Source organism: Oncorhynchus keta, chromosome 35 (assembly GCF_023373465.1).
Source record: "Oncorhynchus keta strain PuntledgeMale-10-30-2019 chromosome 35, Oket_V2, whole genome shotgun sequence".
Classification (NCBI taxonomy): domain Eukaryota; kingdom Metazoa; phylum Chordata; class Actinopteri; order Salmoniformes; family Salmonidae; genus Oncorhynchus; species Oncorhynchus keta.
Genome location: NC_068455.1, coordinates 33,461,214 through 33,474,268, shown reverse-complemented (window position 1 = coordinate 33,474,268; position 13,055 = coordinate 33,461,214). Strand labels below are relative to the sequence as shown.

General features: G+C 41.9%; 1 protein-coding gene across 1 annotated transcript; it reads left to right on the top strand.

The window, feature by feature from the left end:
• The first annotated feature begins 1,656 nt into the window (after positions 1-1,656).
• LOC118368397 (MARCKS-related protein 1-A-like) lies at positions 1,657-4,566 on the top strand. Its single transcript, XM_035752459.2, has 2 exons — positions 1,657-1,955; positions 3,218-4,566. The coding sequence occupies exons 1-2, from the start codon at positions 1,872-1,874 to the stop codon at positions 3,746-3,748; spliced, it is 615 nt and encodes a 204-aa protein (XP_035608352.1). The 5' UTR covers positions 1,657-1,871; the 3' UTR covers positions 3,749-4,566.
• Positions 4,567-13,055: the final 8,489 nt, after the last annotated feature.

Below are 13,055 nucleotides of genomic sequence, written 5' to 3'. Positions count from 1 at the left end.
CCTTCGTGGGCAAATGTTGTCATCAAAGAGAAATGAATGACCGTTCACAACATATTTTACCAGTCGTAGCTTATTTTTCCCGAGTTCCCAGTTGTCTTGAACTCACAGTTAGCCACTGATTCCTTCACAAACCACTCATTGTTGAATTTGCGATTTCAACTTGTTTATATCCAATGGCCGATGAGGACCGTACGTCATCCCCAATTCTAAGGTTAGAGCTCGGCGCACGTGACAAATTTGAACACAACACTTAATCATATATTTTCAGATTCTCCACCCTATAATTGTTCTTCATGAGACAAGAACTGAAAAGGATTTGACTGTCGACTTGATTCATGTTGACGACTGCTAGCTTGCTAACTAAGATTTTGAAAGTAAGATGTTGACATGTCCAGTAAAGGTTAAAAAAAAGCTACTGTAGTTATAACATGTTTGATGTCATTCTATCTGTGGCCAATGGCCTTGAGCCTTCTTGGATGGGCACTTCTAATACAACTCCATTTCAGAACCCAAGGGGCAAATATTTTCAAGCTCTATCCTTAGAATTGGGGATGACGTACTATCCCATGAGTGACAGAACACTGAGCCAATCATGACAGAAAACTGAGGTGCAACGCTCTGTATTTTCTGCTGGCTAGCCCCACCACCACAGAAAGCACTGAGCTAGGCTGAAACACCTACATTTTGGAGCTGCCTTATTCAAGAAAGCAAAAAAGAGACCATGTTTGTATGAAGCTTCTTTTTTTTTTACATTGTTTGCAAACTGATACGGGACACATATTAATGCCAAAATAACAAGCAAAACAGGCAAGCCCACCTGCCCTGAATGACGGGTCACCACTGGCCCTCTTGTGTGATGTATTTTCATGCAGGAAGGGAGTATTAGTGGAGGTGAGAGAGCTGTGATGGACCATACTATCGGGATAGATGTATTCACTGATCTTGGACTTGATTTACCTCAGTTAGACCCATTCCATAAATAATGACACTGTGAAGTCTAGTATTGTAGTGCAAGCATATGGAAGATTTTCTCATTTGATTAATTTGGAGTAGAGTGCTTGGAAACTGCAAGATATGAACAAGTGTTGTGTTCAAATCAATGTTATTTGTCACATGCACCGAATACAACAGGTGTAGAAATTCCTACTTACGAGCCCTTTCCCAACAATGCAGAGTTAAAAAGAAATACACGAGCAAATAAAAATACAATCTACAGTTGCCTCCTATCTTCCAGACTGGACAACAGGCCTAGTAGGTAAAGGCATTTCTGAGATGTTAGGTGTCATCATAATCTGACCACGACGGATTTGTTTTTTTCGGGGGTCTCTGCCTGTCATGAGTTATTTTCTGATTCTCCGCCCTTCTCTCAAAGCGTGCACTTGCCTGCAAAGAGCAGAACCACAGCAACAACAAAAAACGACCTAGAAGCCATTGACTGAAAATATGTCTTCGGGCTTTAAATTATGTAATAGAAAAATCAGTAAATACAGATACAATTCTCACCATATTAATACCATATGTAAAGGAAAAAATAATCTCGTTGAAAGGGGGCGGGAAGAGGATTTCCAACCCATGGTTGCAGATTGGGTATGTCAGTGAAGTCACGCCCCTAGGTGGAGTCCTCTACGATTTTGATGCACAGTTGAAATACTCACACTTGTAGGCTTAGCGTTCTTTAATTTGAGTTCAGCAGCCGCGAGGTTTGTTGTCTACTAAAGCTGGGAAACTGTTGTTGCTTTCCAACGTAAGGAAAGGGATAAACACGGATTTAAAAATCTGGCAAGATCCACCTTTCTCTGTACTGGATTTTAAACCGTGAAACTTCGAGGTTTTTCTTTTAGATTTTCTTTTTTGTTTAGAAAACCTAAAATATGGGAGCTCAGTTGTCCAAGGGTGGAGTAGCTGTTGAGGGGAAAGCGGTCGCCGACCCGGCTATCGCTAAAACAAATGGCCAGGTAAGACAAGTCCAGTTGCATGCTTCTACATTTGGCACCCAACGCCCTCGTCCAGCGTGAGTTGCATGGGCAACGTGTTAACGTTACCAGACTTGCGAGACCTCACGCCTACCAGTGAACATTATATTTAACGTTACTTAATAATTAGCTAAATCATATTTGGATGAAAACCTCATGTTTAGATTGTATTTTGTTTAAAAATGTGTGCATGATTGGGTGGTTAACCACCAAACCCCTTTGTTAAATTCGTCTCGAACTTTTTACCTAATAAAGTAACACCGGGGCTGTTTAAAAAATTCTCAAATTATTATCACATGAATGGAAATATCAGTTTTAATTCAACTAGATCTCTCATGAGTTGGCGCTATAAATTGGCAGCGATCGCCCACTCGCCGAACAACAGATGGAGTTTGCTCGAGGCTTGAACAATGTGCACGGGGCCAGCAAAGCGTTGTATATTTTTAAAAAAGCTCTCGGACTATGTTGTGCTATTTTCGATATACTCCTTCATTTGTAGAGATGAAAACGTTAAATTGTAAAGTCAGACCTTGTTTTATTGCACATGCCGCTCGCATGCCCGTTATCTGGATGACTCGCTATACTACTGTAGTTGATGGTTGTAAAAAATGGGTGCAATTGCCAGTCTACTGTCTCATTGAGGCGGCACGCCTACCAGTTGGTGCATTCTCTGGTTAATTTACATTTTCTTTGGCCTAAAGATTATAGGAGATTCAATTATTATAGTTAAGTTTGATATCACAAATTTACATAACATACATTTTAGATCGTTTGGGTTATTTGAATGGCAAGAAATATACAAATGTACGATATTGACATTTTGCAACGAATAGCACAACTAATCTGCTTCTTAATTTGATCGGAGTCCTTTGTTCCAAAATTCGGATTGCTGTTGTCGCGGAGCACTTATGCCTCCACGTGGTCGATGGGAGTAATGCAAACAAGCGGTGCGGTGCATATGAAGCGTTTTGTTGTGCATTTGACCCGGTCAAATAATTGTCCACAATGACAACCTGTTATACTTGGTTGGCCATACACCACAATCTACTTGAATTTGCTCCCGAAAAAAGCAGTCTGTCTTTTTATCCCACGAACCATTTCCTGGGTCTAACATTTGCCTGTATACTTATGAATCAATTGCATACAGGTATGGGCTGCTGTAGCGTTCTCCCCAATACCAGTTTATTTTGATAATTTAATTGTTCTCCACATATGTGTAAATGGTTTCTCGCTGTTGTCCACAGGAGAACGGCCATGTTAAAACCAATGGAGATGTCTCTGCCAAGCCTGATGGGGATGCAGCTGCCGTAGACGGGAATGGCATAGCCGAGCCAGCCAAACAGGGTGAGATGGGTGCTGGCGACGCCATCGAGGCCGCCCCTGCTGCTGAAGGAGATGCGGTCAAGGCCGAAGGGGAGGCCGCAAAGGATGCCAAGAAGAAGAAGAAATTCTCCCTGAAGAACTCCTTCAAGTTCAAGGGCATCTCGCTGAGGAAGACCAAGAAGAATAGTGAGGAGGGCAAGGAGGCCGCCTCCCCCTCGGCGGAGGACAAGCCAGAGGAGAATGGCCACGCAGCCAAGGAGACCAAAGAGGAGACGCCGGCTACCGAGCCTGTGGCAGAGGCCAAGGAGGAGGCCACTCTGGCCCCAGAAAGTGAGGCCGCAGCAGCAGCAGAGGAAGCCCCTCCAGCAGAGGAAGCCCCCGCCGAGGAGGCTGCCACCCCTGCAGAGGTCACGACACCCGCAGCATCCGAGGCCGAGCCCAAGGCAGAGTGACCGTGCCCGTCACGGCTACTTGAACGTTATTTCCAAGATTAAAGTATATATGAGAGACTCGTGCCACATTCTTAACGTTATAAACAAAACTACAAACGAAGACAAATGAAGAAGGATATATCACATTTGCTGATTCAGCCACCAGTTCACTGCCTTTATCATTTCTCTGCTGATTGGAATCTCACCGGCCCTCTCATGATGAAACTGTTGGCTTACGGTGCCCCCTCATGGTACTTACTGGAACTGGCGCGTGGGGAAGGTTTTGGATTGGATGTAGAACGAATCTGGAATACTGACTTAATTTCCCAATTCATGGAGACGCATCCTTTTAACAGCGTGGCAGCCCTATAACATTTTAATTTGTTATATCTTGGGATCTAATAGTTGACAGCGGTTATGGAGCAGGGCAGACCATATCCTTCACTCAAAATGACTGTTATATGGACATAAACCTTTCAAATGATCTTACTCATTTCTTGAATTCTACATTCCTATGTTTTACCCCCAAATTTCAAGTATTTTGTGCTGTATAGGAAAAATACATTAAACCAGGGGAGGTGGAAAAGGCGACGTCTTTGTGCATTTTGATAATTTTCTGGCTAAAACCACATTTGCGCTTTCTGGGTCTTGTAGTATTCACATTTCAGAGTTTATGATGCAGGGGTTGGGGTTGTGTACAAAATGTGCTTTTTATCTGCAATTTGTCTCTGTAAATATGTTTTGGCCAATATCTTTGGTTCTTTTATTTTGCTATTGTTTTAAAGATGTTCATGGTTTTATTGTAACTTTTAATAAGGGTAAATAAATGTTTGATCCCCTCTGATCGTGTTTTGCCTCTGTCATCCTAAACCATGTGGGAGAGGTTCATCTTGGGATAGGATTACCAGGGGCAGTTTTTATACCCACACAGCTCTTGAAAATGGATGAATGCACCACATGAATTGCCTCCAAGACCCTTCGATCAGTACATCTTCACAGAGCTCCAAGAGGATGGCTGAGGTGAAGAACTTTATAAACTGACAAATCAATGACTGACAAGGTACCAAACTTATGAATTGAGCCACAGTATGTCTTATCACGCTTGGCTACAAGTGCGTTCTCTTCTCACATCCGACTATACTATAACTTTACAATTTGAAAATATTTATTACTTGCCAAAAGAAGCTGTATGTCAAGGAAAGTTTGGCTAACGTTAGAATAACTAATTGGCACCAATCAATCATCAATTTGTGCACTTTCTACAAATCCATGTCAAAGAATTTAACTGAGATTGGAGCCTAAACTTCCAAAGAGCAACTGGTAAGGAAGAAACTTATACTGAAGATGGGTGGATTTTCTATACAAAGTGGCCTTGGTTGGAAATGAGGTTTGGGGAATTGCGTGGAAGACTGGGTGATTTGGAGTGTATATATTGTACAAGTTCAGGGAGGTCCCTCCGTTGTCTCATTTAGTTCAATAATGAATAGATAACCGGTTCTGGTGCAATCTCTCAGAGCATTGCTCACCTTAACCAGAGGGATTGGGTTAAAAGCAAAAGACACTTTGGTTGAATGTGTTCAGTTGTGCAAGGTATCCTAGGTATCCTCCTTCCTGTCACCTTAGCCGTAAGGTCAAATTGCTGAATTGAAGTAAGCAGACACACGTGACATTTGGCCCTATCAAACAATTATAGAGCACCTCGGCACACTTCTGTAATCTGTACATTGAATGGATGTCTTTAACAACGTCGTAGTGTCACCTTGTCATCACATGGGCTTGGTAGAATTTTTATCATACTGCATACTGCTGTTTATCCAAGTATAATCCTCAAAAGTGAATACATAACCAAAGCAATTGCATACTTTTTCTGAATAATTAGATACACTAAAACTCAATGATTTGGAGGTGTAGTGACAGTGGGATAAAGGCCGTTTTGGGGAATCTACTCTGGAAATAGTCTTGTTTTTAAACCTTTATTTAATTAGACATGTCGGTTAAGAACACAATTCTTATTTACAATGACAGCCTACCGGGGAACCGTGGGTTAACTGCCTTGTTCATGGCCAGAACAACAGATTTTTACCTTTGTCAGCTCGGGGATTCAATCACGCAACCTTTCGGTTATTGGCCCAACACTAACCACTAGGTAGCTTGGTAAAGGGCAGGTAGCCAATTACTTCACACTAGAAGTTAAGCTACACTAAAGCTACCCGTAAGCTACACTAAAGCTACCCGTAAGCATTAAGTTTACTTTGAAAAAGTAGTTAACTACTTTGGAAAATTATGTGAATCTGAAATGTAATAGACTACAAATTGCCAGAACAAATCACTTTGGGGTCATATGTTAACAAGGTGTAATTTTGCCTATTAAACATGTTTCAAGTGATAATTAGGCAGGATGATGCTGAAAAATAAAGGACATTATTTCCTACTTCACCCATATTTAATTTTTGCAAGAAAATTAGTGTATACTAGATTGTTAGTTACACTGCTACATGGCTACTGAAAACTACCTAGATTGGAGTTTAGTTTCAACTATCCCCAAGCTAGTGCAAAATATACACTGAACAAAAATATAAACGCAACATGTAAAGGGTTGGTCCCATGTTTCATGAGCTGAAATAAAAAGTTTACAGAAAACAAAAAAAAAGCTTATTTCTCTCAAATGTTGTGTCCAAAATGTTTAAATCCCTGTTAGTGAGCATTTCTCCTTTGCCAAGCTAATCCATCCACCTGACAGGTGTGGCATATCAAGTAGCTGATTAAACAGCATGATCATTACACAGGTGCAACTTGTGCTGGGGGACAATTAAAGGCCACTTTAAAATGTGCAGTTTTGTCACATAACACAATGCCACAGATGTCTCAAGATTTTAGGGATTGTGCAATTGACATGCTGACTGTAGGAATGTGTACCAGAGCTGTTGCCAGAGATTTTAATGTTCATATCTCTACCACATGCTTACCACCAATGTCGATTTAAAGAATTTGGCAGAAAGTCCAACCAGCCTCACAACCGCAGACCACGTGTAACCACGCTAGTCCAGGACGTACATATTCTGCTTCTTCACCTGCAGGATCATCTGGAGGGGGGTGCTGAGGAGTATGTCTGTCTGTAATAAAAACAAGTATTTTTTAATTGAACCTTTATTTAACTAGGCGAGTCAGTAAGAACAAATTCTTATTTACAATGACGGCCTACCCCGGCCAAACCCAGACGATGCTGGGTCAATTGGCACCGCCCCATGGGACTCCCAATCAAGGCCAGATGTGATGCAGCCTGGATTCAAACTAGGGACTGCAGTGAAACCTCTTGCACAGAGATGCAGTGCCACTCGGAAGCGCTTTTGTGGGGGGGAAATTATGTTTGGCTGGGCCTGGCTACCAAGTGGGTGGGCATTGGCCCTCCTAGGCTCAGCCATGGGCTATAATATGGGGTTGGTCCCCCCCTTTCCTGCTATAACAGCCTCCACTCTTCTGGGAAGACTTTCCACATTGCGGCGGGGACTTCCTTCCATTCAGCCACAAGAGCATTAGTGAAGTCGGACACTGATGTTAGGCGATTAAGCCTGGCTCGCAGTTGGTGTTCCAATTCATCCCAACGGTGTTCGATGGGTTTGATGGAGTAAAGTGGCGCCGACAGAGATGGTCGCCTCGCTTCGAGTTCTTAGGAAACTGCAATATTTTGTTTTTTATGTATTGTTTCTGACATTGTTACCCCAGGAAATCTTAAGTCTTATTACATACACCCAGGAAGAACTATTGGATATAAGAGCAATGTCAACTTACCAACATTACGACCAGGAATACGACTTTCCCGAAGCGGATCCTCTGTTCAGACCACCACCCAGGACAATGGATCTAATTCCAGTAGCCAACCCAAAACAATGGTGCCTCAGAAGGGGCAGATGGAGCGGCCTCCTGGTCAGGCACCGTAGACGTGCACACCGCTCCTGATTATACTACTCGCCAATGTCCAGTCTCTGGACAACGAGGTAGACGAAATTCGAGCAAGGGTTGCCTTCCAGGGAGACATCAGAGATGGTAACATTCTGTTTCACGGAAACATGGCTCTCTCGGGATATGTTGTCGGAATCGGTTTAGCCTCCGGGCTTCTCCATGCATCACGCCAGCAGAGATAAACACCTCTCTGGGAAAGAGGAAGGGCGGGGATGTATGCTTTATGATTAAAGACTCATGGTGTAATCATAACAACATACAGGAACTCAAGTCCTTCTGCTCACCCGAACTAGAATTCATTACAATCAAATGCCGGCCATTTTACCTACCAAGAGAATTCTCGTCAGTTATAGTCACAGCTGTGTACATTCCCCTCAAGCGAACACCAAGACGGCCCTCAAGGAACTTCACTGGATTCAAGGTAAACTGGAAACTATATATCCAGAGGCTGCATTTAGTGTAGCTGGGGATTTTAACAAAGCAAATTTGAGAACAAGGCTACCTAAATTCTATCAGCATATTGATTTCACGACACACAGGGCTAATGCTCTCGACCACTGCTACTCTAACTTCCTCAATGCATTCAAAGCCCTTCCCCGCCCTCCCTTCGGAAAATCCGACCACGGTGCCATCTTGCTTGTATCGTCTTATAAGCAAAAACTCAAACAGCATGTACCAGTGACGAGAACCATTCATAGCTGGTCTAACCGATCAGAAGCCAAGCTTCAAAATTGTTTTGATCACGTGGACTGTATCAGCCTCAGAGAACAACATTGACCTATATGCTGACTTATAATATAATAATAATAAATATAATAATATATGCCATTTAGCAGACGCTTTTATCCAAAGCGACTTACAGTCATGTGTACATACATTCTACGTATGGGTGGTCCCGGGAATCGAACCCACTACCCTGGCGTTACAAGCGCCATGCTCTACCAACTGAGCTACAGAAGGACCACAAGGACTTGGTGAGTGCATTTATAAAGAAGTGCATTGGAGATGTTGTACCCACTGTGACTATTAAAACCTACCCTAACCAGAAACCGTGGCTGGACTGCACTTCCCTCAACCGCAAGGCTCTCCAGAGGGTGGTGTGGTCGGCACAACGCATCACCGGTGGAAAACTACCTGCCCTCCATGACACCTACAGCACCCGATGTCACAGGCAGGCCAAAAAGATCATCAAGGAAAACAACCACCCGAGCCACTGCCTGTTCACACCGCTATCATCCAGAAGGCGAGGTCAGTAAAGGTGCATCAAAGCTGGGAAAGAGAGACTGAAAAACAGCTTCTATCTCAAGGCCATCAGACTGCTAAACAGCAATCACTAACTCAGAGTGGCTGCTGCCTACTTTGAGACCCAATCACTGGACACTTTAATAAATGGATCACTAGTCACTTTAAACAATGCCACTTTAAATAATGCCACTTTAATAATGTTTACATATCTTACATTACATCACATGTATATACTGTATTTTATACCATCTATTGCACCTAGCCTATGCTGCTCGGCCATCGCTCATCCATGTACTTATATGTACATATTCTCATTCACCCCTTTAGAATTGTGTGCGTTAGGTAGTTGTTGGGGAATTGTTAGATTTCTTGTTAGATATTACTGCACTGTTGGAACTAGAAGCACAAGCATTTCGCTAACCATGTGTATGTGACCAATAACATTTGATTTGATGGGGTTGAGGTCAGGGTTCTGTGCAGGCCAGTTCATTTCTTCCATACTGATCTCGACAAACCATTTCTGTATGGACCTCGCTTTGTGCGTGCTGAAACAGGAAATGGCCTTCCCCAAACTGTTGCCACAAAATTGGAAGCGCAGAATCATCTAGAATGTCATTGCATGCTGTAGTGTTAAGATTTCCCTTCAATGGAACTAAGGGGCCTAGCCCAAACCATAAAAAACAGCTCAGACCATTATTCCTCCCACACCATAGTTTACAGCTGGCACTATGCGTTTGGGCAGGCAGCGTTTAATTTTTAAAAAAATGTAACCTTTATTTAACTAGGCAAGTCAGTTAAGAACAAATTATCAACCAGTGGGTCTTGCGACTGGTATACAGAGATGACCAGTTTACAGAGGAGTATAGAGAGCAGTGATGTGTCCTATAAGGAGCATTGGTGGCAAATCTGATGGCCGAATGGTAAAGAACATCTAGCTGCTCGAGAGCACCCTTACCTGCCAATCTATAAATGATGTCTCCATAATCTAGCATGGGTAGGATGGTCATCTGAATCAGGGTTAGTTTGGCAACTGGGGTGAAAGAGGAATGGTTACGATAGAGGAAACCAAGTCTAGATTTAACTTTAGCCTGCAGCTTCTCCTGGCATCCACCAAACCCAGATTTGTTTGTTGGACTGACAGATGGTGAAGCGTGATTCATCACTCCAGCTGACGATTGACAACTGACTTGTTGGAAAGGTGGCATCATATGACGGTGCCACATTGAAAGTCTCTGATCTCTTCAGTAAGGCCATTCTACTGCCAGTGTTTGTCTATGGAGATTGCATAGCTGTGCTCTTGATTTTATACACCTGTCAGCAATGGGTGTGGCTGAAATAGCCGAATCCACTCATTTGAAGGGGTGTCCACATACTTTTGTATATATACTGTAATTCTACCACAAGGTACAAGTTTTACACTAGATTACATATTGGTTTTACATTTACTATAATTTGAGTGATAATACCTCAACTTGGACTCGACTGCGTCCATTTAACTGACAGTCAAACACCACTCAAATGAGGTACAAACCACTTCATGAGGTTGCAATACTAGATGCTACGTATTTAAATATATATTTTAAAAAACTTATTCAAATAGTTGCTTTAAATTCTTTACTTCCTGGTCAATTTTTTCCCTTTGTTCTGGCCTAGTAGTTAGTTAACCAAAACACACATCAATTACAATGCTCTCAATTGATAGTTGTGCTTTGTATTGTAATGTCCTTACTGAGGAGATGATGGATGGTTGTTGTTTTACAGTAATAAAGGTTAAAGAGACTCCAGTAGAGTAACTGTTCACTCACAGTTGTAGTTGCAGCATTGTCACTTGTGAGTCTTTGGCTCCACCTAGTGTCAAGTGATGGGACAAAACGATAAAAATACTGACTTGTAATTTATACCCATTTCAGACAGAAGATGTGGATGGTATATTACCTGTAAAAAATATAAGGCAATGTTTATATGACCTCCATTCAAACAGCCCCTAATTTACCACTTTCTTGCAGGTATACTCATTTTATACATATCAGTGGGTAACTGGCAAATTCAGGTGTGGGAAGGTTGTTGTTAAGCCATGGGGGCTGTTTGCATTTCAAATTAGGGAGGTGTTAAACAATAGAAGTGTTCATGAATTTACCTGCAATAAACCAGAGGACCATTCACACAGCCCCAATATCTGTATTTTGGTTACAGGGTCTGTGAAAATGACTAGGTCTTCAGGTATCTTTACCATTTACCCCCTACCCTTTTCCGCAGCCTGGTCTCATAGACTAGATGTAACATAGTAAATCTAAATCCGGACTCCTGAAATTGGTATGATATGTTACATCTGGTATCGTTACATAAGGCTAAAGGTTACTTAAAGCAAAAAACTAAGGTTGGGCGGATGTATGGGTGTATAACGAGAACGTCTACCAACCCAATGGTTAGGTGTTTGAAAAAGAAAGAAAATCTGACTATGAGTTATGTGATAGTAAGTCATAATTCTGAGCGTGTCCATCGGTATTATGAGATAGTAAGTCATAGTTATGAGATTGTAAGTCATCATTATGAGATAGTAAGTCGTAATTATGAGATATTTTAGACATAATTATGATACAGTAAGCTAAGTCATTAATGTGATATGTTTAGGCGATCTGTACCACATAAATCCCATGTGCACTTTGCATCAGGCACTCAACTTTCAAGGATAAACGTATGTAAAGCCTATCCTATAGTCAATTAGCCTACACATTGTGTGTGTGAGAATGTGGTTGTGTGTGTGTGTGCGTGTGTGTGTGTTAGTGATGCACGGGTTGACTCATTCCCCGAAGTTCCCAGTTATAGCCAGTGTCGGGTTGAAACAATACATAAAGCAAATCCTTAAAAGTATTATTTTTGTGCAATGTATAGGCCTATCTATAGGCTACAATGAGGCTTTTCTTTCATCATTTTTCAGCTATCTGGCATTAGTGCATAAACAAAGCTTTAGGGACTAACTTTACTGCACCCAGTGCTTGGGTTGGGCCGGAGCTGTCTGGAGCGCCATGCTGACACTTCTTAACATTTTGGGGGAATTGTGTACCGGCTCCTCCATAAAAACAAAGTCAAAGACTAGGCTAAGCTCATTCATCGAAACATATAACGATGCCGAACTTCGCTTGTGCAGGCCGTCAAGTCAATAAAGTTGTTTTTGATGAAAATGGAAACGTGTCAGTTTGTGACTTTTAAAAGGTTGGAGTAATAACATGTTCAACTACTGTAATGGAAATGTTAATGTTTGTGCTTTTCTTATCACTCATTCACTCATGTGCTGTTCTATAAACCAATTTCTGTGTTCATGCAAGTGGGTGACTGAACAAATCCTCACTATCAGTAGCTGCAATTTGGTAGCACGCCCAGACTTTGTTTTGATATCTCAGTTTCAAGGTCTCAGCTTAGAGAGAAGAAGCCTCGTGATGTATTGGTCTGTCACATGTTATGAACCAGTATTTGTCGGTCACATGAATGAAACAAAACGGCAATGATCAATTAAATCATGCAAATATAACTTGTCTGTGTATAGGCGTATATAAGACAACTGCTGGGACTGCCCAGGGAGAGCTCCTTATTGACATGTGTACTATGGTGCATTGAGTGGGTTGGAACCTCTCTAGCGCACTGACAAATAAACAATGACTCATTTAAAATTGACTTTGTGTCCTTGTGTAAGAATGTCCACGACACTACTTAAGACATTCACTCGAATCTAGGTTGTGCATTTAGATTTTGAGAATATACCAACTAAGGAAGAAATGTTCACTTCTCTCATTGACTTCTCAAGACCAGGCCTGCTCTGCTTGGTCTGCTTTGCAAGCATTCCTGGAAGTCTCACGATGTTGCGCCTCTGAGTTTAGAAACTGTGACAAAGTAGCCTATTCCCCGCCCTGATTCACACACCGAGGCAAAAAAGGTTGATCAAATAAGAATAAAGGCGGGATCTGGATAGAATAGCAATGGAGAGTGGGTATTAATTTCCTGATTCCGCTTTGTTCAAATGTTTTTGCTGCTAGTTTATAAATCTGTGCATGAGAGTAGGCTGTTTGAGACTGCACAAATTGAAGATGTGCCAGTTTGAATGCGAATCACTGTCCAAACTGTCAAA